This window comes from Pleurodeles waltl, chromosome 7 (genome assembly GCF_031143425.1).
Source record: "Pleurodeles waltl isolate 20211129_DDA chromosome 7, aPleWal1.hap1.20221129, whole genome shotgun sequence".
Classification (NCBI taxonomy): Eukaryota; Metazoa; Chordata; class Amphibia; order Caudata; family Salamandridae; genus Pleurodeles; species Pleurodeles waltl.
In genome coordinates, this window is record NC_090446.1 from 462420171 (window position 1) to 462447456 (window position 27286).

The window sequence follows — 27286 nt, forward strand, 5'->3', positions numbered from 1 at the left end:
TTCCTAACATTCCAAGGTCTAACACTTCTGGAAATGCACCAAAATCCATGGGTGGATGTGCGGGCATATCCATGCTCCCCCATGAGATGCATTACTGGGGCAGAGTCAGGCAAGGCAGCACCTTGCTCTGCCTTGCGTTACTCCAGATTTACCAAGCTGCCCAGGACCACGCAAGGTGGCCTTGCATGGATTGGTAAATCTCATTCTAGGTTTTACATCACCCTGTATCCCCTTGCGCAGTGTAAGAATGACTAAACACTTTTGATAAATATGGCCTGGATCACTAATCCCATTGCACATATCTAACCAACATTACTCCACTGCCTGAATAATTTGTCTTGCACTCTCACTGTATGACTACTGAGTGACACTGCAGACTTGGCGCTGCAGGTGAGCTGCCAATAAATGTGTGTTCACACTCTCGTTGAGTGTCAGTGGATTATTCTACTACACTAAACACAACACAAGAAGATTCTGCAAAACGCAATTGCAAGAAAGCAGATCTAGAGCTCCTACAGGAAACACATCTTTTCCCTGCCTCCTGAGATACACAGTCTGAAACACGACTGGGTGGGAAAAGTATATAGTACGAGCACACATACTCAGATGACTGTACCCAAGAACAAATTATTTCCCTGCAAAGATAGTTTAGTTTGACAATTTTGAACCAGAAAGCATGTTCACATAATATTCACACAATATTCTCCACACTTCAACTGACACCCCCGTAGCAGGTCCCAAATGTAACTGTTAAAGGAGGGGGGTTATATGTGGGTCTCGCTATCCCACCATGCAAAATAATCCTAGCTACAGAAACGTCAACCAAGAGACAAAAAGTCATTTCAGCCTTGGGGAAAGAAGAATCTCCTTCACAAAGATCTATGATGCCTTGTGGTGAAAGCATGAGATCCCTGGTAGCCAAAAAGCCAATCCACCTGCTTTCAAACGAGACCATCATCATCAGGACATGGAACTTGCGGACCATGTATGAGACAGACAAGGTGGCCCAAGTGGCAATAGGGATGAAAAATACAACCTTGCATTGCAAGACCAGATGAAAAATGTTTGACCAGAAAACACAAGATCCTGGAGTAAGGAGGAATGCTGCTGCATTCTGTACACTAGGAAGAAAGCACCCTTACATACTCAGGGAGTGGCAAAGATGCTAACGCCTGCAGCAAACAAAGCTCTGATTGGATGTGAAGCTCATAATTCCACACAAAGAAAAGAAGGAACAACATGAATGTTATCCAGTGCTATACACCTACAAATGACAGCAAAGAGAGGAAGAGGAAAAAGAACAGTTTTGCAACAGACTAAATTCCAACCTGGAGGAATACCTTGAGAGGGACATCACCATGTGGATGGGGGAACCACAATTCTAAGATTAAAAGCAGCAACACTGGGTATGAAGAAGTCATGGGCAACCATAACCTTGGAGACATGAACGAGAATGGTGAAGGCTCACAGATCTCTATGCCCTGAACAGTCTGTTGATAGGCGGTAGAGTATTCTCACATGAAAAAAGCACAGGGCAATGTGGGTTTCACCAGACCATTCAAAAGAGAATCAGATGAACCTTTTTTGCATTGCCCAGATGTTCTGGAGGTCCCTGCAAGTTGTGAGAGTGATGGGAGGAGTGGACGTAGCGTCAGACTTTGTCATGCATCACCTTATCATGGCCAGGCTAAAGCTCAAGCTAAAGAATTTGTGGATGGAACCAACAGACCAACACCAGTGATATAACACCACCCTCTTCAAAGATGCACAGGAACAGAGTGAATACCCATTCACCCTCAGTAACAAGTTACAAGTCTTTCAAGAACTTAAGGATGAGAGAGACCCAGCAGAAACTCAATGGGAGAAGATTAAGGAAACAGTGACCTCAACCTACTAGGAAAAACTGAGTACCAAGAAAGAGAAGCATAAAGATTGGATCTCCACCAAGACTCCTCACAAATTCCAAGAGAAAAAGGAATAAAGCTGCAGCGAACACCAGCCGAGCAAAAGTATGAAAAGCAAAAGCTCAAGGCAAATACACCAAAACCAACAAGGAAACAAAGAGAATCTTAAGAGCAAGCAAGCAAAGATTCATCAATGGTCTTGCTACAGAAGCCCAGGAAGCAGCAAGCCATGAAAACTGGCAAGACCTCTACATTGTAACAAGGAAACTCTCCTGCAGATACAGCATGCCAGAAAGACTTGTTAAAGGCAAAGCCGAGAAGACAATCATGGGTAACGAAGGCCAACAATGAAGATGGATGGAGCACCTAAAAGAACTGCTGAACTAGTCCATGCAATGGTCTCCAGCAGACATACAATCAGCTGACAAAAACTTGCCACTTGACTGCAGCAGACCAACCAACAAAGAAATACAGCAAGAGATCAAACATTTGAGAAGTGGGAAGACAGCCTGACCTGACAACATTCCTGCAGAGGCATGAAAGGTAGACATTGAAATATTAATAGGCACGCTATTCCCTTTGTTTGAAGAGATCTGGGGAGAGGGAAAGGCACCATCAGACTGGCAGGAGGCATATCTCATCAAGATCCCCGAGTAAGGTGGTCTGAATAACTGCACAAATTACTGAGGGATAACTCTTCAATCAATCCCAGGCAAAGTGCTCAATAAAGACATACCAACAGGATGAAGGTTAAAGTCGATGCCGAGTTGCGAGACCAGCAAGCTGGCTTCTACAAAGATAGATCCTGCATTGCCCAAATTGAAACACAGCGCATCATCATTGAGCAGTCGATGGAATGGAACTACCCCCTCTATGTTAACTTCATCAACTACGAGAAGGAATTCCAAAGCATGGAAAAAATGACCCTTTGGAAAATCCTCCATGACTATGCTGTGCCAGATAAACCCGTAAGAATCCTCATTTACTCTTATGAATGAAAAATATTTCATTGAGGACAACTTATTTAAGCTGTCCAATTGGAGACCAGAGCTCACCAGATTTGTTTGTTCTCACCTTTTCTCTTCCTGCTGGTCATAGACTGGATCTTGAAGGCATCCACAGCAAGGAGAATAAATAGGATACAGTGGACACCTTGGATGCAGCTCGATGACCTGGACTTTGCAGGTGACCTGGTCCTACTCTCCAATAGCCATCTGCAGATACAAGAGTAGACCAATAATGTGACAGCCACATTAGCACAACATCGCCTCAACATCGACAGGGGAAAGAAAAAAGAAGAGCCTGAAGAATAATGCGGCTGCACAACAGCAGTCACTCTTGCAGGTGATGCACTTGAAGAGGTTGAGGCCTTCAACTACCTGGATAGTGTCATAGACAAGCACAGTGACAGAGATGGCAACATCAAGTCAAAAATCAGTCCTTCTATATGGACCAAAAACTTGAAGGGCAACAGTGACCACCACCAACAAAGTCCAGGCCTTCATCAACACCTGTCTGAGGAAAATCCTCCAAATATGTAGGCCAAACTCCATCAGCAACAATGGACTATGGCAGCAGACTTCACACACTCCACAAGCCTGTATCAAATACCACCAAGCAAGCCTTGACCTGGAACCCTGAAGGAAAAGAAGAAGGCCAAGAAACAACTGGTGCAGAGGTCTCAGGCTGACTGCAAGGAGATGGGTTACACTTGTAGTCAGATTGAAAGAAAAGCCCAGGACAGAGATGAGTGGAGAATCCTGGTTGAGGGCCTATACTACAGGAAAGATAGTACGCATAAGTAAGTACGTTGAATCAGCTCAGATGTTAGATATGGCTTTGCGAAGATTAAAAAGGAAGGACAGATGATAATATTGGGTTTTGTGCAGGCACCAATTATTTTTAGTAAAACTATCCAGACTTTTGAATGAACCTGCAAGGGTGAATACCTGGAGGGGTGGTGATTGGAATATGGCTAAACAACCTATCTTAGAATAGATAGGGTCAAGAGATAAATTCAGTGAACTGGACAGACCCACACTGGTAGACATCATGACAGATCATTATCTTATTGATGTATGGTGATTCATCCATCCCTAGAGGTATAGATTGCCCCTTTCTTTCACCAGTACATGGGACACAGTTCTAGAGTGACTATTTTTTACTGCAAGAATCCCTATTCCAATAGACAGTTCATACTGAAATTCTCCCAGGTGAAACGTTGTTTACTCTCCAAAATCGCCAGACCTTTTATTAGGACATACTGCACCTCCCAAGACATAGAGTGGGTCATTATGATCCTGGCGGTTGACGATATTGTGGCAGTAGTACTGCCAACAGGCTGACGGTACTTACCGCCACATTATGGCCAACCCACCATTGTACCACTCTGACAGCCATGGCGGTAGCAGCCACCAGGCTGGAGATAACCATCTCCAGCCCAGCAGCCGCCTTTGTGCTGCATGCAGGATTATGACCCCACCTACCGCCATGGTTTTCGTGGCGTTCATTATGCCACGAAAACCATGGTGGTAGGCCCTATCAGTGACAGGAAATTCCTGCCCTGTCACTGATAGGAGGCCCCCCTCACCTCTCCAAAAAAAAAAACACCCCCTCACCTCTCCAACAGCCCCCGCCTCTCCAAACACCCCCACCCCATCCCACATCCACACCAGCCATTCTCACACACACGCAGACACACACTCATTCACACATACATACACGCATGCGTACATCCAATCACACACACATCTGCACACACTTAAAAACATACACGCAGACATGCATTACAATTTATATACATACACGCACTCATACTTCCATACATTCACGTACGAACGCAATCAACACTCAACACACACGGCAATCACCACACACATACGTGCACACCCCCCCACACACACACACAACACCCACCTCCCCTGTCGGAGACCCGACTTACCTGGATCCAGGGCGTTTTCCGGCAGGAGACAGGACGGGGCGCTGCTACCACCAGCAGCGCCCACCAGCAGAACACCGCCAGGCCGTATTATTTCGCATAATATGGCTGGCGGCGTTCTACTGGCGTGGCACTGCTGGTGGTACAGCGCCACCTTACCACCACCCCAGTATGGCTACAGCCAGATTTCCGTCCTTCTTGTGGCGGAAATCAGGCTGTGGCCATAATATGCCAGATGGCTGGTAGCGGCGGTGACGGTCTTTTGGCAGCCGTCGCCACAGCGGTAGGCGGTTTTTACTGCCAATGTTATAATGACGGCCAGAATGTCATAAGACAACTGTATTTTGAAAGTGTACATAAGGATGTTCAAAGAAGAGAATGACTTCTCGTTCACATTGCTTAAACTCTATTGGAAGCAGGCATGGTGACATGGAGGGGAATGTTCGTGCTTGACTCTACCATAATCAAGAAAAAACAAGCGGAAGAGCAGCACAGATTGGAACACAATATTGCAGCCTAGCTACAAAATGGGAATGTCAAGTTGCCACTCCAGGGATCTATGATTTGCTGGGAAATGTATTCACCCATTCTGAAGATATGACAGAGACCTTTATATCCTTTTATGAGATTTTGTATTTAATCTACTTACATACTTACACATACCAGTATTAAACAAGGAATGACGAGCTCTGTTGGGCATGATATTTCACTGGAAATAAATAACAAGACAATTTCAGATTTCCCCACCTCCCTTTGTCTCAGAGAGGATGGCTTTCAGGGGGAATTTTAAATATCATGCAAAACCCAGATTGCTGCAATGCCACGTGGTGGCATCCAAGAGCCAGATTCAGAAATCATGTTAGAACCCTTGAACACGTACTGCTAGATTCTTGAAACCTACAAGATAAACAATATCTCTCTCCCTCAATGCTGAAACACCTTTAAAATAGTGTAATGAGAGTACTTGTTTTGTCTCATTGAGAGATTTTAACCAGAACAGGATTTTATGGCCAAAGTCAAGTGGTTACAATACTCACAGTCAGGTTAGGTAAATTGACATGGACTTTGGTTTTGCTCTCTAAAAGGCACGGTTATAGGTTTTTGAGCAATAGAACCAATAAAGAGAGACATTTTGAAAATAGATATCCTAAAGAGATAACTTTCTTCACAATGATGTCAGATCTCTACCTGCACTAAGTTGATAATACACTCCTTTTACCAATTCTCAAGATATAAAACAAATTGGGAGAGGTGTGAGGACATCCAATTATCCCAACCACAGAAGCTAGTATTGTCAATTTTCTAATTAAGTGGGTACCCAAAGAATTGCAATATTTAGGCACATAACTCAATAAGGGTTTGAAGGCCATGGATGAGGATAATATCCTCCTGCAATTAACTAAGACACATTTAGTAAAATTATCACAATTCCACCTTTGCTTATTGAATAAGGTTTATGCAATGAAAAGAGTTGTCCCCCCTGCAGTGTCTAGTATTCCAACAGATCATGATCAGAGGGAATGTTTAATGCACCTCATCCATCAGCTCTCATCTGTCCAGCTGCCTTCCTTACCACCCATAACATTCCAAGCAGAGTGAAATACTCATAGTGGAGTGTTCCAACTAGGAACTGCACTATGTCATCATCCCACACTTCTTCCTTTTTACAACAATTTCAACAATGCAAAAAAAAAAATTTGTAATCTTACCACCTAAATTACCCATTTCTTCAAAAGCCATACTTCAAAGCTTTAAGCACCATCTTGCTTATAAATTTTTTTTTAAGGATTAGCATTTAACTTCACACATAAAGGGCCTCATTATGACCCTGGCGGACTAATGACCACCAGGGTCGTGGTCAGACCGCCCCCAATGTGGCGGTCTGAGTAACATATTACGATCGGCAGTCGGACCACCAGCACCACCAGATTTCATCCTCACGATCGTCTGGCGGGACTGATGGCTGTAATCTGCCAGGGCAGTATTGCAAGCAGCGCTGCTGTGCAAGCAGCACTGCCCTTGGGATTATGACCCCCTTCTCTGCCAGCGATTTCATGCCATGAAAAGGCTGGCAGAGACGGGGTGCCCCCGGGGGCCCCATCGCATTGTCAAACGCTGAACATTGTGACAGGTGCTGGTGCACTCTACGCACTGCAGCATTGCCGCCGGATCTGTTATGAGCCAGAGACAATGCCGTAGGCTATTTCCCACTAGGTCAACGGACAGAAACTATGTTTCTGCCCGCTGACCCAGCAGGAAACTCATAATGGGTCCGGCAGGGAGGCTGCCTCTATGGTGGTAACCTACCCGTCGAGACTTCTGCAGATGAGCTTTTCCATCCACAGAAGGCATAATGAGCCCCATAGTGTTTCATGTACATTGGTGTCCTACGTACTTTTTTGCGTTCACTTGTGGCAGTGCTTTGATGTTCTACAGATTCTACATTTGAAGTTTGAGCTCCAACTCCATTAACACTCTGTTGTTCGTCAACCGTTTTACCTTTAGGCAGAACCGCAACTCAACTTTTATTCCAAATCCTGCTGTCAACTGTCTTAGTAGCATTTCTAAACAATTTCACCACTATTTTTTTTATTTTTTTATTTTGACCCAGGATGACATACTACAGGTGCTCTTTTTTTCACAATGTCCCCAAAGGCAACTTTTTTTCTACAACAAATTTTCTTTAATCACATTTTTTTCTTACCTCTTGTAATGAAATTTCTTTATCTCCTCATTTTCCTATGTTATTATCTTTTACCCTTTGTTCCACAATACCCGTCCTGGACACAATTTTGTGCTGGCTGACCTTCCTTAGAATAATTTGAAAGGTGTCTTACCCATTGTGCCAGGAGGGACATACAATACACTGTTATTCTGTGTTGCAAAACGACCTTCCATCTATGTCATTTGATCCTACCAAATGTATGCTTTCCTGTGGAGTTTTGGTAACTCTTTCAAAAGCACCATTAGTTTTTGGATGATATATCAAGTTCTTTTTGTGAATAATTCCACAATTCTCTAGATAATCTTCCATTTCTTTTTAAAAGAATTGTGGTCCATTGTCTGATAACATAGAGTTTGTATAACTCTCTCTCCTGAAAATCTCTTCCACAAAATCTGAGCACACTGGAAGATGTAACTTCTATCCACCTCAAGTAGAGATCAAACGCTACAATTATATATGGAGTGTGATGTTCACCTTGTAATGGTCCCAGTATGTCTATTGCAATCTCATCACATGGAAACTTTGGTAATCTCCTACATACCATGGGCATTTGCCTGTTCATTAAAATGTTATCACTTAGTTTGCATTGCATTCATTCTCTCATCATTCATTCTACTTCTTGATCCATCCCTGGCCACCAGAAATCTAGTCTAGGCATTTCCTTGGTCTTGACTATCCCGGAGTGTCCTTCATGTGCAACATCTAGAAGTTTACTTTGTAAACTGACTGGTGGCACTACATTTGTTCCTCGACATAGTATTCCATTCACCACTGACAATCAATCCATCCAAAGTCAAAGGTAAAGGCTTTTCAAGAGACTTTCCCTTGCCAGACTCCACAGATTCAATCACCTTCGTCAACTGTTTGTCTGTTACAACATCATCCCTCCACTCATCTTCCTCTATGACACCCGTTGTTATTTCACATATCTTCACATCATCATCATCATTCATAATGTCATCTACATTTATTGCATCCACATCCACCAACTGAGACAAATAATCAGCTGACCAGTTGTTTACCTCAGGTATATATTGTACTACAAAATCATATTCCTGAAGTGATATAACCAGTCTCCTTATCCATGATGAAGCATCGTCCTAACCTTACAAGGTTGTGTTCAGTCAAAATCTTAAATTTAATGCCCCAAACCATATTTCTGAATTTTCTTATCTCCCACCAAAGTGCCAGTGCTTCCTTTTCTATAGCTGAATAATTCAGCTCAGAATCATTAGAACACTTAGATGCATATGCAATCAACTTCTCTATTCAATTCCTCTTTTGAAGCAAACTGCTCCAACAGCTTTGGCACTCTCATCAGTCACTATTATAGTTTCTTCTCCTGGGATGAATGCTTTTAAACTCGGAACATTCTTAAGATGATTTTTCACTGAACGAAACTCCTGCTAACAATCGTCATCACACACAAATTCACATTTCTTTCCTAGTAACATTCTCATATGTGTGGTCTTATTGGCATAAGAAAACATGCATTTTCAATAATATTCAACAACATTAGTTCTTCCTTGTTGCATGGACTTTTGAGATTCTCAATAGCTTCAACTAACTCTTTCTTGGATGACACAGCTTTTCCAGAGATTTGATGACCCAAATAAGTCACTTTCCTTACTCCAAATTTGCATTTGTCTTTTCTCAGGGTTAAATCAGTTTTCCACAATTTTTTCAGTACACATTTTACTATTGCATCATGCTCTTCCTCAGTATTTCCAAAAATTAACTGATCGTCTTGATAACATTTCACACCTAGAATATCTTTCAATATTGTATTCATAAATCTCTGAAAAATACAGAGGCTGCTAAAATCAAGCCAAATGGCATCCTTAGACATTGTATCGTCCCATTGGTGTAAAAAACTCTGTTATATTGTGTGACTCCTTGTGTAGTTCAACCTGATGATAGGCCGATTCTTGATCCAAGGATGTGAAATACTTAGCATCCCCTAGAGTTGTTATAATTGCATCTATATCAGGGAGTGGACATGCATCAACTATAACTTCTCTGTTCATCACTTGCCAATCAATACATAAATGAATTGCACCATTCGCTTTCTTGGCTACTACAGCTGGAGCCAACCATTCTCTCACCTTAAGAGGTTCAATTATAATAATAGTAATAATAATAATTGAATTTCTACAGCGTGATAGTTACTTCAGAGAAGTGTCCAAGCCCTGCATATTCAAAAACTCACAGGGACGGTTAGCGGAATAACCAGATAGCAAACATCATATCTAAAAAGCCACCCTTTCAGATGTTTCCAGATCTGGGCCTCTGTCTCTTGTTGCCTAAGAGAGAGAAAGGGAGAGAGTTCCATAACTTAGGTGTCAAAAAACCTAAATGAGCTACCCCCAAAATGGACCTTCTTTCCTCTGGGCACTTGCGCCAACAAGGTCTAAGAAGATCTGAGAACCTCAAGGGGGAGTAAGGCTTTATAAGCGGGTGCAAGTAATTGGCCCCTGTCTTCCTAAAAGCTCTCTGTAATAGCAGAGAGCCTTAAAGGACAGATGTTGCTTGATCAGAGCCAGTGCAATTTACTCACAGATGTGCTCATGGATGCCTGCTTAGAGAGATTCAATAAAAGATTGGCTGCGGAATTCTGCATGTGCTGTAATCTCATCAGCTGACACTGAGAAACTTCCAGATAAAGAATATTACAGTAATCCAACCGGGAGATAACAAGTGCCTGAATCACTGTTTTTTGGCAGACTCAGGCGGAATGAACTTTGATTGGACAGTGGAATCTTTTGATTATCTTGCATGAACATTGAAGTGAATCCGAATTTTCTTTGGACTTTAATTTACTGTTCCATGATGAACTTGGAGCACTCTTCATTTTTGCCTTGCTTGGACGCTTTGTCGGTCCCAATCTTTGTCCTGCTTGAGCACTCGTCATTTGCTTGGCTCAAGCACTTGCCCTTCCCCAAGAGCACACTAATCATTCTTCCTTTTGCTGACTGACCAGAGACTTTGCTTAACCCTTTGCCCCTTGTTATTATTGCTGGCGACTTCTGCTTGGATTTTTCTATGGACTCTAAAAGGTACAGACCTTAATGCCCTTGTTCCTCATCCTTCCTAAGAGGCTGTTAGGGAAAACGTTACTTTTTGCCAACCTCAGTTAGTCTACATTTTGCCCAGATGTCGCATTCCCAAATTTTCTTGGTGCTCATATTTGACCTTTGCACCCCCACCGTCTGAAATAAGTGATGAAGTTGTCCCCTGCCAATCCTACCAGGCCATTACTATTTTCTTGCTCTCACAAAACTACAGACTCTTTCATTAGCTATTTAAAACATTGTTTTCTGATTCCTGGCCACTGTAAAGTGATTGGGTGTCGCCACCACTGCAAATATTATGGGGGTCATTACGACCTCGGCGGTCTTTTCAAAAGACTGCCGAGGCCGCAGGAGACAGAATACCGCCATTGCCGGCGGTATTTCTGTCTCCCTATTATGACATTTCCGCTGGGCCAGCGGACGGTAACAGTGTTACCGTCCGCTGGCCCAGCGGAAATATCACATCAACATTGCAGCTGGCTCATAATAGAGCCGGCGGCAATGCTGATGTGCAGCGGGTGCAGTAGCACCCGTCGCGCATTTCACTGCCCGAAATTCGGGCAGTGAAATGCGCGATGGGGCTATGGCTGGGGGCCCCTGCACTGCCCATGCCAAGTGCATGGGCAGTGCAGGGGCCCCCAGGGGCACCCCAAGTCCCCTTACCGCCGGCCTTTCCATGGCGGTGTGTACCGCCATGGACAGGCCGGCGGTCGGGGACTCATAATCCCCAGGGCAGCGGTGCTGGCACCGCTGCCCTGGGGATTATGACCGCCAGGCGGAATCCTGGCGGGAAAGTGGAGGGGCCGGCGGTATGGCCGTGGCAATTCCGCCACGGTCATAATTGCTGGCGGAACACCGCCAACATACCGCCGGCCGCCAGGGTCGTAATGACCCCCTATATCACCTATGAAAAAGGTAACTGAATTAAGACTCCTTTCCCCACATTAAGCCTCCTTATGATGTGTAGGCATGGTGGACAGTAGATATGGTGTTCTGATATACCACCTTTAGCAAGTCTGCCATCAAATTCTTGAGGGCAAGAAGAAATATTCATTTTGGCCAGACAATGGTGATTCTGTAGCAAACGAGGTGTGGACATGGCATGTTCCTCCCAGAGGGTAGGTGGGCACAATGATTAACAGAATATGAATAGCACCAGAGCTCAGGAAAAAAGGCATACAGCCAACTAGTGTAGCATGGGCTCCAAGGGTAACGGGGTATGGGTAACACTGAGACTCAATAGAAACACATGTGTCTTCCAGTGAGATCATGGACTCAAAAGAGTGAGGACGTGGATACTACGCAGGCTCGGAATAAAGGTGTATTTCTTCCCATGGAAACCTGGACTTAATTTATAGCAGGGAAAGAATTGCGAACAGACTAAAGAGCTAAGCATGTGACTGCCATGTCATTTCCTATAGGAACATGGGTTCGACGAGCTGAAATGACAGAATTGACATGGCGATCAAGTAGGAGAAGTGATAAGCCAGGACACTGTAAATGCGCCATAAGGGCCAGTCATCCATACATCAGTATAGTGTACAGAAGGAATACGGGAGAAAGGATCCAAAAAAAAAAGTGCCACAAATTAGAGTTCCGGATGTCAGACAAAGATATGGACATGTGAGCCTTAAACTTTTCTCTACTGGAGAATGTTTTTCCAACTCTTAAAACATTTTAAACATTATGTTTTTTTCTCCTGAGTTACTTTTCAGAAGCTCAGATTAACTGCTGATGACGATACAGGAGGGTCAGGGTGGTTGACTTTTTCTCTCTTTGTTTATTCATGTATCATCCAGATGACTTTTGGTCAGTCATATTAGGACCCCTGCCACCGGTGAGGAATATGCTGCCTCGTCCAACATCCAGTACCCAGGGAAGTCGCTTTTGTGTGGCTCATTATTGAAGAACTTTACAGTGGGCATAATGGAGCGAGGTAGACCCTATGAGGTCCACATGGTCCAGGAAAGAATGGACTAAAGGGGAAAGCCTTTGGAAAACCTGCCAAATTGGAGCACTTCTACCTTCAACTCCCTTAGAGCCAAACTTCCTATCTCCTTTTTCCACCTGCCTTTCTGAAAACGTGTAGTTCCCGCCCCACCTTGCACATGTGATGGTCTGCAAAGTTACTCTATTATACTCTAAGGTTTAAATGATTTTGCTCTAGATAACTATACAGTTTGTTGGGGTCTAGGTGGACATCTGGAGTTAAGGAAATTAGTGAAGAAAAGCATCAGGACAGTCATGCTCAACAGGTTAATTGTGTTGAGAGGGCAGTACGATGAAAGGGGAAGGGCAAAGGGGACAAAGGAGAACAAGACACAAATGATGCCAAGTAGTGGCTCACCTCTTGTGACTGAAAGTGCTGGATAGTTAATGGAAAAACAAATTTGATGGGCTTTGTTTTTTCCTCTTATACTGCCGATCATGGCTCTGCAGTGGGGACAATGTTTTCCAACCTGTGAAGCCTTCATGTGGGCACCGTTGCGGTTACGTCTGTTTGTACCTTTCCACCCAGTGTGCAACACTTCCTGTTTTGAGTCACATTATTAGTCTGACGCTTATGATGTCAGATTCTGCCGGGTCCCAAAAGACCAAGCTATTAACAGTACCTTTTGTGTGAGGCCAAGCCTACCATGTCCACCAGCATACATTGACACAGCATGAACATCTAGCCTGCGAAAGGAGCACAGCAACCGGTTGCTAACATCTCGTCTCCTCAGAGAATGTCAGCAGCCGGAAGTTGGGCTTTGGCGAGCCTAGCACAAGTCAGCAACATTTCCACGGCTAATTATGTTATGCTGCAGTGAGACCACTTTATAAGCAGGATGAAGTGTTAAAAAGCTGAAGAAGTTGGGATAGTGTTCATAATATGTTTAAAACAGTGAAAACTGTTTAGAGCTGAACGCCAAATTCTCCACATAATCACAAACAGTGTGAAGGTTTCTTTAGAAATAGTGTGCAGAATACCTAAATGAATGTTTTTTTGTAGGAACATAATGCAAAATCCATGTCAACACGTTTGCCATTGTTAGAAGCCTATGCAAAACTCTGTAAAATGTGCAGAGTTCCTCTGGGAAAGTGCTGAAGTTTTGCATTTCTCCAAGAAGCATATAGTGAGCACAGAGACAATTGTCAGGCCCACTTCCAAATACCAACAATCAGTACGGAGAACTTTCAGATAGTAATGGAACAAAGGTTCTTCGAAGTACCTGTAGGAATTCCTGGGACTGCAAACTCAAGAAATGGCACCCGGATATAAATGGCGTCTCTTTTGGTTTTCTCTGTGTCCCCTTTATTAAGAATTAAATCCACTATTTCACTGACCCAGGTGGTTCCTGCAAAGAAGCCAAGAAACAAAGTGAAAGGAAAGAACATTTCCCATACAAGAAATACCAAAAAGGAACACACTGTCACAAGAAAACATCTGAAAGAACTCGAAGAAACCGGAAATCAGCCCAATAAATACATCAGACATGGTGAGGTGGCTATAGTGTGAAAAGAAACAGCTGCAACTAAAATAATTTAGCGGTGTAACATCAGCACATCAGGACTTGAAAAATGCCTTAAATGTTTATCTCAAGTCAGTATGAATGCACCAATGAACACCAGTTGATAGCACGACTCGCTAATAAGAATTTCAAGAAAGAGGAATCCCTGTATCATGCCTTGTTGATTGTGACTTCTCTTAGGTTAAGTAGCAACTTCGATAGTAAATAGAACATCAACTTGTAAGGACGGGAAATCATATTCAGTCACACATAATGTCATATATAATGCTGATTAGCAAAATAAAATACATAGGCCTCTATTACGAGTTAAGATTAAACGTGCAGAGATTCCGGGAGGCCGGAATAACTGTTTCTGACTGGTATCGTCACACCTGCTTATTGTCATTATGAGTTAAACACGCGTAATATGCAATAACTGTGCAGATCTGGATTTACCATGCGTAAAACTGCAGGGAGTACCCAGTTCTGTGGGGTTTAACGATTCAATTTACTGGGAACAAGGCTACAGTGTAGAGTGGGGGTGGAGGAAGTGGGTTTAGAAGAACAGGGGAGGGGAGGGAGGGTAAAATGAGTTCTGGCAAGGGGAAATATTGAATGTTCCTCTCTTACTGTGTGCGTGTGGTGGCGAGGAGGTTTAGGGTTGGCTGCTGTTGCAGTCAGGTTCTCATGCAATTATCCAGTCCGGTATTATGGCTGGTAAAATTGGGTCTAGTGAAAACAAGGTGTGGGAACACTAGGCCAGTCCTGATTAGGAACACTTTAGGTTGATGGACGGAGTGCTGAAACTTTTCAAACAGTCACCCACAGTCATAGATCTTATTTTAATCCATTGTTCTCACCAGTCACCCTAGTTTGGACCCAGCCCTATGCAAATCAGTCCTGACCTTGCTCCACATGGAAACAGTCCACCCTGAATTTCCAGGCCAGGTCCTTCCTGGACCAGAAACAAGCATCCTGGGACCAGTTTCAGGGTATCACCCTTCATAAGTCAGACTAGCTTGAATCCAGTGGCACAGTGAGCTCAGGACCCATGTCTGGGCATTTCCTCCCTACTTAGGGCAACTTTAGTAACACAAAAGGATGATGGACAGAGTGGCCAAACTTTTCAAACACACACCCCAGTCATAGATCTGGGTTTAATCCATTGTTTTCACTATGCCACCCCAGTTTGGACCCAGCCATATGAAAATCAGTCCTGACCCTGCTCCCCATGGGAAAAGTCCACCACGAACTCCTCCGAGGCCAAGTCCTTCCTGGACCAGAAATAAAGCATCCTCAAACCAGTTTCAGGGTATCACCCTTCATCAGCCAGACTAGCTTGAATCCAGTGGCACAGTGAGCACGGGCCCCACTTCTGGGCATTCCCTCCCCACTTAGGGCAACATTAGCAGCACAAAAGGATGATGGACGGAGTGCTGAAACTTTTCAAACAGTTACCCCCAGTCACAGATCTTGGTTTAGTACATTGTTCTTTTGCTCACCATGCCACCCCAGTTTGGACCCAGACATATGCACATCAGTCCTGACCCTCTCCCCCATGGGAAAAGTCCAGCCCAAACTGCCAGGCCAGGTCCTCCCTAGACTGGAAACAAGCATCCTAAGATGGGTTTAAGCATATCACCCTTCATTAGCCAGACTAGCTTGAATCCAGTGGCACAGTGAGCACGGGACCCACATCTGGGCATGCCCTTCCCTTTATGATTAGGCCCATAAAGGTGTATAAGATGCTTTACCAGCCTAACACGTTTCTCAAGTAGCAGCATTCACCAAGTATTTAAAAGTGGTAGAAACACAAAAATATATTTCAGTCATGTATATTTTGAGTTACAAATAAGTATGCCTATATCTATACATCCATTTGTTTTTTTATAAGTTGTGTCTAAAATAATATGACAAGGATTTTCTAATGCACAACCATGTTTTAAAATACCAAGGGGCATATTTATACTTTTTCATGCAAAACTGCACTAATGCAGTCTTGCATCAAAAAGTTTAACACTGGCTCGCTCCATTCCTGAGCACCAGCCAGGCGCCATATTTATGGAGTGGCACAAGCCAGTGCAACAGGTGGGCTAGCGTAAAAATAATGACGTAGCCGGGTGGGGGTGGCGGTATGCGAGAAGGGGGTTTTGCACCAAAAAATGACACAAGGCTGGTTAGAGGCAAAAAAAATGCCCCTAACCAGCCTAGCCTTATTTTCTGACGCAAAACCATCCATACCACATGACTCCTGTCTTAGAATAGACAGGAGTCATGCCCACCACCCCAATGGGCAGCACAGGTAACCAGTGTCCCCTAGGCATGGCCATTGTACCCTGTGCCATGCAGAGGGCCCCAAGTCGGGCCCCAATGGCACTTAATTAAAAAAAAAAATAACACTTACCTATACTTACCCTACTTGCCTGGGATGGGGTCCCCATCCTCCGATGTCCCTCTGGTGTGGGTAGGGGTGTTCCTGGGGATTGCGGAGGGCACCTGTGGACCCATTCCATAGTGTTTAACCATGGAAATGGGTCCACAGGTCCCCTAATGCCTGGTCTGACCCAGGTGTTTAGCCCCTCCCCCCTCCTGTGCATCACTTTAGCACAGGGGATAAATATGGGGCTATGGGGTTAGCACCATTTTTTAGATGGGAACGCCTACCGTGCATCTCATTGACGCAAGGTAGGTTAACGCATCTGAAAATGGTGCAAACTCCAATACTTTGACATCAGACATGTCTAACATCAAAATATAAATATCGAGTTAGTTGGGTGCTGAATTTGCATTAACAAAATTACACAAATTTGGTGCAAATGGAGTATAAATATTCACCCAAGTCTGTACTCAAAGCTGTAACATTTGATGGAAGCATTTAGTCTTATAGGAAGTCTTACTTGCATAATAGAACAGCTGCAGACACTTAAAAACAAATGTTGGATATATGAATCTTGGTTGTGTGCAAATATATATACATTAAGGTAGTACTACACAAGTGAACTATATATCAAACAATATTGCATAATTAATAAAAAAATTACAGCTTCACTAAAAACAGTAAAACACACACATTTGAGATACAAAAAAGTGAAGGAATGTAAATGTCAGTCCTGTTCAATAGAAGCTGAAACTAAATAAGTCACCTGGAGCCCAAAATTCGCATGTACCTAAAAATAGTTGAATGTTTATAATCAATTTGCTTCCAAGACCAACACCATAACAGAGTGTTCGTTTACTGTTAAGTCTTCTACCCCCAAAGAAAGCATAATTGTTTCTTTGCAAGTTAATTTTCCTCACAGATGGGAAGGCAAGTGGGCTAGAGATTAATTTATATAGCCACAAAACATGGAGGTCTTTATACCCATTACTGTTCCCAAGACTCTTTGGGGCATATTTATAATGCCCCAGCACCACCTTGCGCCACATTAATGTCATTATTTTTGACAATAATGTGACCCAACGAGGCCGAAATCCCTGCGCTGTATTTACAGGTGGCGCAATGCATACATTGCGCCACTCTCTAACCTATGTTATTCTCTCCAGAGAATGGCAAAGTCTGCCAAATTCCAGATAACTTTGACTCTGAGCCATGGTCTGGGGTGATTAGAACAGAGTGTGGAACAAACTGCACTAGGCTACATTAAGTGCTTTGTTCACCAAGTCTACCAGTGCTCCCATTCTACAGATTAATGAAGTCAAGCCTTTACTTTAAACTGCAAGAGTACAATACCTGGACTTGGTAAATTCAAGTAGTGTCAGTTTAGTTGCTTTAATCTTCATCAGAGAGATGTGTTGCCTAAGGTCACCATTCCCACTAGGTGAAAACCTTAAGTATTAGGATTTTCTCACAGTGTTGATGATCTCTGGAGGCCGAGCTTGGTTTATTCCAACAGGATTGTTGTTTGCATATTGAAAAATGCTTACTTGTAGTTAGGTCATTTTAGGAGGAAACACTTTTTCTTTTAGTAGGCACTTGCTCATAACTGTGGTACACAAGTTAAACAGTAAAGAGATATGTGCCCAACAAAGTGGAAATAGCATGCTAAAACAAAGGCAGCACTACTACGTAAGGACCTGGGCTACATTGACACATTGAAAGAAACAGTGGTTCTTCTCTGCAATACACATAAATATTTGGTATAGTCCAGCACAATGGCCTCCATTAGCATCCGTTTGGTTGGGACATGGTGTACTTACTTATGGGTACCTTATAGAAGCAGACACTCCTTTGGGGTATTGTACAACTTTTGATATGCACTTTGCACAAATAGATCTATTCAACATTTTACTAGTGTGTCTAATTATTCCTGGTACATGAATATATAGTTGTCCTTTTGTCTGTATGTTCTGCTGCACAGCTAATGGAGGACATTGTGCTGGACTATATTAAACATTTATGTGTATTGCAGAGAAGAACCACTGTTTCTTTCAATGTCAACAATGTGTAACAGCAGTGCATTTAGTTTCATTACTGCATCTCTCCAAGGCACCTCTGCTTGCCTAAGGAACCTACATGGTACACTGTGGGTTAAGTCTTGAGCTTGTGCTGAGTCTGAGCTTTTAATACTGAGGTTGAAAACTACATATCTGATTTCTTCATACTCTGTTTTCATGATAGGAGTGCCCTATAAATTGGGATTTCTATCTCTGATTAGGCTTAGTTTCATTTTTTTTCAATATTGGTTTGAACAGAGAGCTCTCTGGGAAAAGCAAGGCCCTCACCCAAAATTAGATGTGGCATGCATCATTATCGGGCTTCATGACCACGATGGGATGATAGGGTTCCTAATTTCCCTTTTTTGTCCCTTTGTTTACCTTTTTAACCTATCAGGGGATCCTCTAATAAATTAGAAGCTTTGGATTACCTTAGATGGTTTTAACCACATTTTTGTATCTCTGGTCAGTGTGGAGTATATTCTTTACCTCCATAAATTTAAACACAAAAAACCCTTGCTCCCACACTTCATGTGGTAGTAGACAACCTTGGACTAATTCGAGTCCAGGGTGTGGGAAGCCAAACTCTCAACTCTTTCTCCTCACCTGCTGGTGGTCTGGTGGGCCTCTGCCCTTGCTCCCAAGCTTTTGGGAGCTCTGCTTTTTTAATGTTCCTCTTAGCAGGCAACCTCATGTCCTGACAAAGCTCCTTGAGCTGGGTCACGGAGTAGCTCTATATTTTGACCAGCTCAAACTCCATCTTTGATGGTAGGGGTCACAAACACAACAACCAGGTAGAGTAAAACTGACTTTAGAAAAAGCAAAAAAGCCAGTTTGGGAGAACTGCCCTGAATCGGTCATAGTGTGGAATGGTAGTGTACACCAAGTCAATATAAGGAATTGCACAAGCAGATGTCCTATCCTCACTGCTGATCACCAATGTTATAAATTGGGGTCCCGGATGGCAGAGGTATGCACCCAGTCTAAGCATGAACCACAATCCTTGTCAGGGTAAGTCACAAGTACACCCTAGGTTAACCTGTGCTCACTCCCTGGTAGCGTAGCAGAGAGCAGTCAGGGTAAAGTTAAGGGGCAATGTGTAAATTATTTGTGCAACACTCCAAACAGTAAAACAGTGAAAACATTAGACAACAAGATACCACACTTAGGGCCAGATGTAGGAAGCCGTTTGCATGGTGCAAACTGCGAAAATCGCAGTTTGCGCCATGCAAACAGCCTTCTGCGATGCACATTCACAATTTGCGAGTCGGTACCGATTCGCAAATTGTGAATACGACTCGCAAATAGGAAGGGGTGTTCCCTTCCTATTTGCGACTCACATCTCAAAGCAGAATTGCTTTGTGACTGCCAATGCGGTCGCAAAGCAATTCGCAGTTATCACCAGTGTCACACTGGTGGTAACTCATTCGCAAAAGGGAAGGGGTCCCCATGGGAACCCTTCCCTATTGTGAATGTTGGCAAAAAGGTTTTTTCAGAGCAGGCAATGGTCCAATGGACCGCTGCCTACACTGAAAAAACGAAACCAAATGGTTTCGTTATTTTTTTTATTTTGCAACTCGTTTTCCTTCAAGGAAAACAGGCTGTAAAATAAATTTAAAAAACTGCTTTATTGAAAAAGCAGTCACAGACATGGAGGTCTGCTGACTTCAGCAGGCCACCATCCCTGTGAGTGCAGGGACTCGCTATGAGGTCACAAAATGCGACCCACCTGATTAATATTAATGAGATGGGTCTTTGCGACCCCAGAGCGAGTCGCAGACGGTGTCTGAGACACCGTTCTGCATCACTCGCAATTTCTGAATCGCAAATTAGGACCTTGCTACATCTGGCCCTAAGTTAGAAAAATAGAACTTAATTTAATAAATAAAACAAGTCTAAAACAGCTAAAATCCAATAAGAAGAACTTGAGATATGAATTTGTAAAGAATAAACTGTGAAATAGCGCTTAGAAACAAGATGTGCCGACCAGGGACATCTGGTCAAGCAGGACTGGGACAAAGTCAAAAGTTCAGGCCGACTGCAATGGAGCACGAGCCAGCTACAGTGCCCCTTTTGGGTCCAGTGAACAAAAAGTACTGTAATCCTGGTTGCGTCTTCAAAGATGCGGGGAGCAGGCTGAAGCAATGCATCAGTGTTGATTCCCACAATGAAGGTGATGCGTCAATCCTTTCCACGCTGTAGCGAAGATACATCGATGTTCTCCAAGAAGCAGCAGCAATGCATCGCATCCGAGATGCTGCGCTTTTGAAAATGATGCACTGAGGTCGATCTGAGCTGGAGGGGCCGATGCGCCAGTTCTGATCCATGCAACAGGGGCGATGTGCCGGTTCCGATTCGTGCAGCGATGCATTGATTTGGCTGGAGCAGCACTTGACCCCACTTCCAAGGTCCCAGGACTGGATTGTCTCCACTTGGCGGGGCAAGACTCACAGTATGCAGAGTCCAGGTACTGTATCAGGTAAGGTGGAAGTCTTTTGTGTCCCTAAGACATCAAAAAACAGGAGGCAAACCAGCAAGCCCTTGGAGACACTTTGGTTATGACTTGGAGAGATGCAGGTCCAATCTTCTCTATTACCAGACAAGGAGGGCAGCATACAGCAGGTCAGTAAAGCAGAAGTCCAGCAGAGTAGCAGTCCAGCAGAGTGGCAGTCCTTTCATCCCAGCAGCCCTTCTTTCTGGCAGAGTATCCACAGGTCCAGAAGTGTACTGAATTTGCAGTGTCAAAGGTTCATTACTTATACTCATTTGTGCCTTTGAAGTGTGGGAAATTTCAAAGAGAAGCATTTTAAGTGCACAGAGTTCCTGCCCTTGCTGCCCTAGCTCAAGACTTTCTATGGAGGGGAGGATATAGAGACCTTTGTGTGGGGACAGGACACAGCTTATTCAGGTGTAAGTGTCAGCCCCTCCCTCCCATCCTGCCAAGAATGTCCGGTCAAGATGTGGATGGCCCATCAGTCACACCTAGGCTCCCTTTGTGTGTGACCGTCTAGAGGGATGCACAAAGCCCAGCTGTCACCCAGCCCAGACATGTATTCAGACACTGGCAGAACGCACTAAATAGCTAAAGTAAGAAAATGCCAACTTTATAAAGGTGCCATTTTCAGAACTACAATTTAAAATCTGACTTCACTATAAGTTATGACTTTAAATTGTGATTCCAGAGATGCCACACTTGAGGGTCCCATCTCTTCCCAATTGGAAATTACACTTATAAATTATAGAGCCAGAAACAAAGAGGTAATCAAAACAGAAGATCTAAAGGCAAAAAGCCAGGGGATACCACAAGGACGCAATGTCTAACAATGACCAACAACGCAGTAACAGCAGTACCAGGGTGTAAGGGGTCTGCTGATCTCTGTTTATAGCTGCTTTTCACTTCAAAACCAAGGGATGAAGTGCCTGATTATGTTGTCTGCATTAAAGACAGCTTGCTACACCACTTAGCCAAGGTGTGGATTCAAATCTTATAACTGATGTTTTTTTAACAAGTTCCAACTTTCTCCAGTTCTTTGTAAGTTGAGGGAAATCTAAGCTCCTCCATCCAGCCCGGAGAGCATGGCTGGAGACTGCATTTCTCCCATTCCTCGCTCCTGCCCTGCACTCTCAATCTCAACGCAGCCGGAAATACAGCGATTCTTGGCTGTTTAAATAAACCACATGCTTGCACTGAGAACCGATTTAACTGAAAAACAGCACTCGCAAAACCAATAGGTCTGCCATTAGCTGCCGGATTTTTTAGCTTTGATAATATTTGTTTTCTTTTGTTTGCTCATGGTTTTTGCAAAATGCTTTTTTGGGGGGATCTGAAGGGCCACCACCAACATAAGAAAAAACAGTGGGTAAAAGCAAAAATATTTTTGTTCTCATAATAGAAAATACATTTTTGTGCAGATGTGCTCCCTGTGAAAGAGGAAAATGGTGTCACTCACAGTTAATAGAGCCAGTGACTGAAGTGAGCTGATCTGCTGCCTTATTATGTTGCCTGAGGTGAGCAGAAGCAATATGTGAAAGGCACAACAGACTAATGGATTAATAGGGCTGGTTAAGAGTCCCAACATGTAAGCATGTTAAACATGCAATTTTAGTAAAAAAGAGAAACGTCTTGGCTTGCGTCAGACCCAAAATATTTCAGTTACTGAATTGCTGAAAATTAGGCACATATGTTCAGAAATTACACTTATTCCGAAAGGTTAACAAGCAGTCCAGACCCAGTCTGTACTGCAAGAATTTAGATTTAAAATAATAGCACCTTTTTGTGAAGAACGTTTGTACAATGGTAGTGTAACATGGAATTTGAAGCTAGGGTCCTGTTCATTCTTAGTTATAGGCTTGAAGGGCCATACAAACAACTAGGCTTGATCCAGGGATGCAGAGCATGGTCATTATAGACTCCCTCGAGAAACATTTTGTAAACTGTAACATTGAGAGAAAGTTGGGGAAATATTTGATTAAATCCAGCATCATGAGGGTCCTGGGAGCCATTCATGGAAAAAGCTGCAGCTGGGAATCTACCTGCTGCTCATTGAGGTTTGCAAGACATTCACCTTCTTCAAGGAGCATCTGCAGCATGTTTCTTTTCTTATTGACAACCTTGGCTCTGACAGCTACTGGCTGCTTTGCTACCGCTTCGACTGTTACACGTGTTAATGGACTGCTTTGCACAAACACATAAAATAAGGCTGTTGTTCATGTGTATCTGAGCTTTTCTACACTTGTCAAGTAAGTTATGACTATGCAATGTTATGATTCATTTATAGGAATGTTAATATTACAATTTGTAAAAGCAGCCATGTTGGATGGTACCAGCCAAACTCACACAATATTTATTGAATATCATGTTCAGGTAGGAACAGTGAATGTTTAGGGAAACGCGGCAAACTTAACAGCATTTCAGGTATAGGTTAATAGCATATGCCTTTTCCTTCTACTTGCTCGTTCAGCTGAGTGATTTCAGAATCTCGTGATTCTGTATTCGTTGCATGAAATAAAACACAGTTATTTAGTGGGACTAAACCCTTTGTATTGCATTCTAAGCTGGCAGTCAAACACTGAAGTTCAAACATAAACACGAATATACCAACAGGCAGGCCAGTCAGTCAGTCAAAAATCTTTATTTGGTTAAAATGAGACCATAATTGCACATATAAATGCATACATCATTTCCACAGCTACAGGGCATTATAGTTAAAACACAGGAACATGCTCTAGTAAAAAAGATAAAATGTTGTTGAAAACCATCCCATAACAGACGTAAAAAGAAGACTTAAATTTTAAGACCAGTGAAACTGTGTTTTAAATACATGAATACTTCTTTGTAAATAAGTGATTTGTACCCAGCCATTAAAAAGGATAAATACAAACAAATGTAGTAATGTATGAGCGTTGTACCAAGCTGTACTGCAATTACTAATCATGATCACTGGTGTTTTCTTTCTCAATTTCAAATCAGAAGACAAAATTTATAACAGAAGAACACAGTGCAGTTGAACTTAAATGTTGTAAGTATTGCAACCCTCCTTGATGTATAATAAAATTCATATCACGTAGAAAGAAGCATAAAAAAGGATCTTAAAGTGCAGTACAATGTACAGAAAAACATAAAGTGCTTCGTAGATTGAATGGAGACTCCATCACATGGGCAACATGAAAGTGGGGAAAACCTGGTGCCTGTATGAGGAAAAGCCACTAAATAGTAAATCATACTCACTCCTAAACGAGTAAGATAAAATCTTAATTCTGGAGTCTCTATCCAAGCTAGATATGTTTTTCATACCTGGAGCAGTAGGCAGGGACACATATTGAAGAATGGAAACCATACAAAGAGATTTTGTAATTCTCTTTTCTCCGTCTGTGCTAGGAACCTTCGTTTTATCAACTCCTTATCATGAGTACTAAGCCTACATGGTGCATCAAAAAGTTAGTTGAAACGCAGATCACAAAGGAAGTTCTTAACATATGCCTGCCGAGGAATAGCTTGCATATTGCTTAAATTATGGCAATCCTCTATAACCTTGCCTGAGATACTCATCGCAGTAGTGCCCCATATTTTAGCCATAATAAGTTGGGAGCCAAGCTTACATCATCCTCTTAAGTAGCCTAAACCCAATTCACTGAGAGAAGAGAACTTTGTTGTTTTGGGATTGCCAAAAGTCTGCCCAAGAATACATTTTCGGCTGCTTGCATAGGGCCCAGACTTGCGTAACCCCAAAACTCCTGCCCTGTATGTACAGGCTGAGAGGCATTGCTCCTATATAGCATAGAAATCTCTTTAAGTGGTTTATGACCTAGCTTTTTTGTGAAGCTGAAAATCTCTTCACATAAAGCCCAATCTTCTGTGATCTTTGGGTAATTAACTGATCCCAGGTCAGATTGGCATCCGAAGAATACCCAAGAAATTAAAATTAGAAATCTTAATCATAGGGGTCCCCTCAATATGAAAACGTTTAGAGCGAGTGTTTTTTGGACCACAGGTCAGAACTAAAGGTTTAGTTAATCTGCATATTTAGATCACTTAGGAAGTAATTAAAACCATCTAAAAGAGCCTGCAATCCTTTTGCTGTGTGTGTAATAAGAACCACGTTACCCGCGTATAAGAATACGGAGACGAGACGGTAACCTATTTTTGAAACAGCTATAGCACAGTATGTCATACATTAATCTACAGCATTAATATTAGATCAAAAATAAGGGTGCTAATATACAGCCCTGTATAACCCTCCTGTGACTCCTATAGGGTGGGTGCAATGACCAGTTTAAGTGTTACTCACTTTGATAGATGTCCAATATGGCAGGGTCAATACTTCCTGCTTCCATCAAATTCCACAGTTTCCGTCTGTCCACATCTCTCCTGGCCTTGATGTATTTTCCTAACATTAAGGACAGATTAAGCGCTTGTTTGACCGTACCAAGGCACGACCAAAATCCAAATTGGACCTCTGAGAAAAAAGAGTTGGTCTCAGCCCGGTATTCCCATTTAGCCACAATTACTTGCCCATGTAATTTAGCAGAAGGACCTAATAACAAAACAGAGTGTAACTTTCAGGGAGATTCCTATCACCTTAAAGATGGTATGGTTATTGATTCCCCTCCATGAGTCTCTTCTTAAAATCGTCTCTAAAACATTAGTTATTAGGGGAGCCCAAAAGCCAGTATTAGACTTAAACAAATCTACAGGGACCCTGTCAGGGCCAGGTGCCTTGCCAGCCTGAGCTGAGAATGGCTTTGGACACATCTGCCACAAAAATTGACTCACTTAAAAATAATTTGGCAAGTGGGGATAGCATAGAACAATCTGTAGTGGAGGGTTTCTTTGATTCTGAATTTCCAGGGTCAAAGATTTGCAAGAAATGTTTAACCCAATCATGTTCTAAAATATGACATTCAATGCACTAGGTAGTGACATCAGAAAAGAAGGGGCTGTTTATAATCTCCCAAAAAGCTATATTATCCCTAAACCCAACCGCCCCTTCTAAGTCTTCCCAGGCATTAGGTCGGATTTCATTCTTTCTATTTTCTACAAGCTGGTTACAGGCTTTCCGGGTTGCCTTAATGGTACCTGGGTTATGTGGAATCATATTAGTAGCCTTGTAAGGGCTTTATAAGCTGTGGTGCAGTCCGAAATGAACCACCTCTGGCCTGGTTACACTTTTAGGGGTTTATGTCTGATTAGCTTTCAGGAAGCCAATTGACACAGTGCTATAAAGCTATCTCGGATTCTAGGGGGACCAGCCTTTTCAGAGAGACAGTACACAATATCCTCATAATTTTCAGCAGCCAGGTCAATAAAAAGTTTGCTTGGCTCAATTTGTTCCCATTTCATCCAGACCCCCCATTAGCAGTGTAAAATAAAGCAGGATTAATTCTTATCCTAGAACTAGATCACAGGTGAGCGGAGAGGCCGATAATGATTGGGTAATGGTCGCTGAGTGGTGAAGGGTACACCTTATGACTTCATAATTGAGAAACCAGGTCCTCCAAAAGTAAAATGAAGTCAATAATGCTAACATTACCTCTACCTACAAATCTAGGCGGGGTTAATAAAGCTTGGCCTGTATGAATCTGATAAAAAGGACAATTTATAAGTGAGTACTAATTGATTACGAGCTTCACCATATGCTGTATGTGTAAAATTACCAATGTTTCCTCCCTTTATGTCCCTACAATGGCTTCCAATTTATCTATAATGCTAACTGGTTGTACAGAGATAAAGTTATATTAAAAATAAATTAAAATTATATGGACTGAATTTGACTGTGGCAACGGAGTTAGTGGTCCGAGTCTCTTGGCAACAAATTATGTCAAAGTCTTGTATGAAAGATATCCAACTCTCATTATTTTTCAATTTCTGGAAAATCATTGCAATATTCTATGATAAAAAACTGAAAATTCAAAGATGACTTAACTGGAGATTGGTCCATTCTTGATTTTGGAGTCGCCTGAGAGTCACTGAGGAGGTCAAAAGAGCATTCAGGATGAATAGGGGAGCAAGAAATTTGGGGACCAACTGGGCTAAAAGACATTGACCATCAATCACTATCTGACAGGCTTCGCAAATGTTCAATACAGTTGCTAGTGGAGGTTACAGCCAGGGCGTGATGACTTGAGAGTTGCCACTACTGGGTCTACACCAGGTATTGGCTGTGGGTTCTATTAAAGGTCAGCAATAGAAGAAGCATAATGGTAAGACATGTATTTTAGGTTGT

At 42.8% G+C, this 27286-nt stretch overlaps 1 protein-coding gene across 2 annotated transcripts in view; it reads right to left on the reverse strand.

Moving 5' to 3' along the window:
• Window positions 1–27286, reverse strand: part of LOC138304193 (sulfotransferase 1 family member D1-like) — a 225798-nt gene that overhangs the window by 82683 nt on the left and 115829 nt on the right. For both annotated transcript variants that reach the window (XM_069244045.1, XM_069244046.1), the window contains exon 3: window positions 13851–13976. In XM_069244045.1, the coding sequence (XP_069100146.1) occupies window positions 13851–13976 (126 nt within the window). The remainder of the gene's footprint in view (window positions 1–13850; window positions 13977–27286) is intronic.